The sequence below is a fragment of the Atta cephalotes genome, assembly GCF_000143395.1.
Source record: "Atta cephalotes unplaced genomic scaffold scaffold00005, whole genome shotgun sequence".
Lineage (NCBI taxonomy): Eukaryota > Metazoa > Arthropoda > Insecta > Hymenoptera > Formicidae > Atta > Atta cephalotes.
The window spans coordinates 8,554,971-8,560,307 of NW_012130069.1; the positions used below are offsets into that span (position 1 = coordinate 8,554,971).

The window sequence follows — 5,337 nt, forward strand, 5'->3', positions numbered from 1 at the left end:
GAGAGAGAGAGAGAAAAGAGAGATCTTCACTGTGCAATTTATCGATAATAATATTAATAGCTAGAAAGTTTGCAAATTCTAATATAACATAGACATTAAAATGGCAGACACATTTTCTATTAATTAAAGTCTCTCTTTAAAAGAAAAATCAATTTCATCATTTTCAATGTTCATTAATGTCATTTTCATGACTGTGAAAAGCAATCAAATCGAAGGCCAAATTGTACATATTTAAAAATACGTAGATAACTTAAGTATCAATTAAGAAAGGTGAAGCAAAAGAATGCGATAAAGATATCGTCTCGAAAACTTTTTCAGAACGAAGCAATCTATCTGCAGCTGCACTCGCGAATGCTGATTTCGCTTACCTTTCAAAGATACTAGACGTACGTGACAAAGTTGCGGTAGCAGATTGCTCGTGACTATTAGCGAGCGTGACAGAATTTGGAAACGATGATATACACGACGATCACTATGAAAGAAAGAAAAGAAAAAAAACAATTGTTGCGACTGATCGCGGTGATGCCTGCACGCGTGTTATAGCGAGTGGCGGCGACAGCGACGGCGTCGTCGTCGCGACGCTCGATGACGTCACTGCGACGTCGTGCCCTTACCTTGGATCCCCGCTCACTGGACGCTCGAGACGACCACGATACTGATCGTCATTCGTCTCTTTCTCTCTTCTCTTTCTCTCTTTAGATCGCGGCGGGCACTAAAAATATGTACCAAGGTCTGTATCCGAGCTGCTTGCATTAATTCTGCGTGATCCAAATGCAAAACATTGTCAGCTCGATTTCGAAGCTTTCTGATTATTACGGACGCAATTAACAGCCAATTACAGAAATTCAAAGAATACAAAACATTTCACTGTGATGAAATTTCTCTATACTGTATATTCACTTTTGCATTTTCGCTTTTGCATTTTCGATTTTCTAGGAGCCAGGATTAAATAATAAGTTATCCTAACACGAAATATTAGTAAAACGAGCAATTATTTCCATCAATTTAAGATTTTTGCGTCACAGTTAACTTGTAATTAATTCATAGGCCATAATTGTGCAGTAAAGACGTTAGAAGTATCTTATTACTAAGAATACACTTAATTTGTAAGTTACAGCTATCAATATTTATTAATTGGATTAAATATTTTTTATGGTAGATATTCTAAAGTGAAAGCGAATTGAGTTATCTTATATATGCAATTTATTTAATGCTCTTTGCATATACAAAGATAGACAATATTCAAATTAAAAAGCGGAAAAAGAGACTGTTTGCTTGTATTGTGTAGCAAAATTGTGACTTTAGAGTTCGTTGTATGTCCCTCGTATATAAATTAGTAATTGAGCACTATGTGCATAATTTTTTTCGTGTACAGTAATACTATTCCTGAGTGATATCCTTCTCGTACTATTCCCGTCTATTTATTTCTACATAAACAAACAAACAAACAAACATTCTGAATTTTGTGTTAAGAATAATATAAAACGCAAATGCTTCTTGCAAAATATCTTAATGGAATTCTAACAATCATTGTCTTGCAAATTCCTAACGATTTTAATGGGAGGAATTAAATGGCCGATCATACAATTCGCGACCTCCTGCTCATGTCAACCTACACGTCTCCACGAATACATGATTCATGAATATATTCACGTTTTATCCTTCTCTTCTTCCCTGTGCTCACGGCTATTGCCAGAGAACTCGTTAAAATTTTTATTTGCATCGTCGCTGTGTAAATCGCTGTCTTCAACACTCTCAAGGTTGCGATCAGACTCTTGTCCTTCAGCTTCTTGTTTCCGGTCTTCCGTTGTACCCGTAGTTCTCGGAGATATCCCTAAATCATTCTTCGCGTCCTCGAGGGCACATTCCTCAGATGGCATTGAGCTATTTGTATCCAGCGAGGTCTTCGGTGCGGTCGACGGTTTCGTCGATTCCGATGGGACAACTTCGTCTAAGCTGGTTACCTCTTCGATCACGACACCTTGAGAAACTCCTGGAAGGGCCAAGGGTTCCTTAAGACTACCCTCGCCGGAGATCGTTGAAGGATGGGCGTCGCTGATGTTCTTTGTGCTTTTCACATCGTGCAGAGTCAAGGAATCCATATTGGAATTCAGATCATCTTCGACGCTGGTTATGAAATTCAGGTATTGATTCTCATTGTCTCTCGGATAACCCAGCATCACAATATCCACAGTCGGTTCCATGGGTTTGATTCCTCTAGCATTTGCATTAAAATTTGAATGGGAATTTTGACTGACCGTGAAGTGGCAATTGCGGGATGCATCCGCCAGCAGATGCATCACGATTGGAAAGGTGGGATCAACGAAGGTGTTGCCTTTGTGGAAAGTAGTCCGATGTTCGCGACTGTGACAAGTAGCAAAAGATGTTTACACAACAGTTTTTAATTTAAGACAATAAGTAACAGATAGGGTAAAGTCGCCTATTATGAGATTATAGGTTCCTAATATAAGATAGTGGAATTTCTACTAAACTAAATCTACTAACTAAGCATATATGTTTAATTCATGAACTTTTTACTGTTATGAAACCTGTTTAGTAGAAAATTCATTATTAAATCATGCGTGTAATCGTTGCAAAAAAAGATTTGTAAAATTGAATGTTGTCAAATTTTATTGAGGTTAATCTTGTTTTATTATATAAAAATAAATATTAGGTATAATATTATATAATAAAATCTGCATACATACAGTGATACATACGGTGATAAAGTAATATCATATTTATAGAAAAACACATGATATAATGATTTAACTGTAAAGATTTGATGATTGTGAAACCCTAAAGCTTGGAAGTCATAATATGAGATACTCAGGATATTTCTAACTAAACTAAATAAGAGAGCATCTAAACAATTCAGTATCTAGAAGCACTATCGAACGAAATGTTAAAAATGACTGTTAAGATTATTCACACACACATCGAAAAATTATATAATTATTATATATAACATTTAATTCTTTGTTTTTACTTGTATGTAATATAATAAAAGTGTGTATATAAGCTTATCTTTATTTTTCCTTAGTTTCCTGTTGATACCATTTCATACAAGAAAAAATTCTTGTATCTCATATTAGAAACTCTTTTTTTTGAATGATCAAAATCGGTATTTTTGATAAAAAATTTCACATACAACAAAGTATAGCTATTATCGATTGCTAACTTTTGGCGATAAAACTTAAATATATTTTCCATAAATTTGACATGAAAATAGAAATTCAAATTACAAATTAAATAAATTACAAAAATGTCTTTAAAAAAAGATATCATAATAGGCGACTTTATCCTAATATTTGAAACATATATGTAATAATAAGTATAGACTGCGCATTATTATGAGATTAAAGATGGCTGTTATTCTTGTTAACATCTAAAACTTTACGCAGCTTCAATATATTACGTTATCTTTCTAATAGGAATATAAACGTTGAAGATTATATAGAGAATGCATAGCTTATTAATCTATAATTTAAAGAGTAATTCTATAAGTATATTATTTAATGTTAAGTAATATTTTTAGGCGTATTCTTAGAATATTGAATGTAACATTTTAATAATATTTTATTATTATTATATAATATTAAATAATATTTCCTTGAAATATTGATAGATACAGTTATATGTCAATTGCTGATAATAATATTATATAATTATTTAAAAAAATAATAATATTTAATGTTATTATAACATTATACAAACATAAGGAAATATAGCAATTTACTTTAATTTGTAAAACTATTGCATTAGTTCGATTTAAGATTGCGTGTAAAGATTGAAAATGATTTCATTGCGCAATTGTAGAATTGGATGTGTAAATAAAATCCAACAAAACACTTAATTAAGCATTAAGATTCAGCTCAGATCGATAAAAGCTTGTTACTTATTGTAAATTTACATTGCGATCTTATATAATAATAATTAATATTAATAAATATTTTAATGATATTCCACGGATATTAAAGGAATAATAACTAAGATATTATATGAAGATATATAATATCAATAGAATACTTCCATAACGTTAAAAATATTATATAATATTTTTAAAAGATTATAATAATACTATTTTAATTTTTAATAATATTAATAACATTCTAAGAATATTATGTACTTTAATTGATGCATTCTTCATTTCTTTTACGAATTATTACTTACACGGTATCACTTTCATTGGCACTAGATTTTGCATTATCAGATATATTATCTTCTTTAATATCAACTTCTTCAGCCAAAGAATCGTTTGAGATGACTGAATCAGTTTTATTATTTAGCAGATCGAAAGGAAGCAACGGCATAGAATCGTGAAATTCGCCTGTATGTTGAAGTCGACCTGTTGCAAAGGCATTCTCTAACGAGAGTGTTGTATTGCGCAGAGCTTCTTCTCGTCGAAGACGTCTGGCTTCTCGCAAATTCGAAGTATCCTGCGGTATCAGATGATCGCTCTAAACATTACCATAAAGTTCAATTACATCTGATTTTTATTTAGAAAAAGGAAAGTATGTTAATTGATTAGTTATTTAATTACTATTAAAGAAAAATACTTGTTAGATTATTATAGAAAAATTAACAAATAATTGATTACTATTAATAAATTTTATTTTGAGACATGAAGTTTTTAAGGAAATGTAACAAAAACAATTCATAAGACATCAATTCCGTGGACGTCAATTCTGATTTAAGAAACAATTATTTTAAGGGAAAACTCGGGTCTATTTGCCAAGCCAGTTACTGCCAAACCGCCTGTTGCAATCATGAAAGCGCTGACGTTTAGCAGTGACCCACCGCTTCCTCTTTTACATAATAAACTTCCGACGGGCGTGGCGTGCGAAATATTGCGTCCAGCTGTTCTGCTCGGCAAAACAGAGGAAAATTGATGGACTCAATTCCAAGATCAATTTCAACACATTAAATAACTATGTGCAAAATCGTTTATAAAGAATGCAATAACAAAATTTAGAAAAGATTTTATTTTATTAGGTCCAGTAGATCGTTATACAATTTTTATTAATTTTTATGTAACATGAACAAACAGAAATTAATTTTTTATACAATTATGTAATCGTAACGCTTTATTATGTTATAAATTAGTATTATTTTATTTAATATTTCCTTGAAATATTAATCCATAATTAATCCATAACTACTTTTTTGAGGGATCAAGGCTTAAAATTATTATAAAAATTATATTTACCGTAATCTTCTGCGTCGATGGAACATTAGAAGGAAATTCTAAGCTCGTATTTCTTCGCATGCGACGACGTGTTAAAAATCCTCGGATACCTTGAAAAAATAATTTTCGTTATTCTCTCTCTCTCTCTC

The 5,337-nt window shown here is 31.5% G+C and overlaps 1 protein-coding gene across 1 annotated transcript in view; it reads right to left on the reverse strand.

The window, feature by feature from the left end:
- Nucleotides 1-1,649: 1,649 nt before the first annotated feature.
- LOC105626464 (reticulocyte-binding protein 1-like) overlaps nt 1,650-5,337 on the reverse strand; it is a 10,290-nt gene continuing 6,602 nt past the window's right edge. Inside the window, exons 3-5 of the mRNA XM_012207766.1 lie at nt 5,210-5,298; nt 4,174-4,460; nt 1,650-2,364 (exon numbers count right to left, since the gene is read on the reverse strand). Of these exons, the coding sequence (XP_012063156.1) occupies nt 1,650-2,364; nt 4,174-4,460; nt 5,210-5,298 (1,091 nt within the window). The remainder of the gene's footprint in view (nt 2,365-4,173; nt 4,461-5,209; nt 5,299-5,337) is intronic.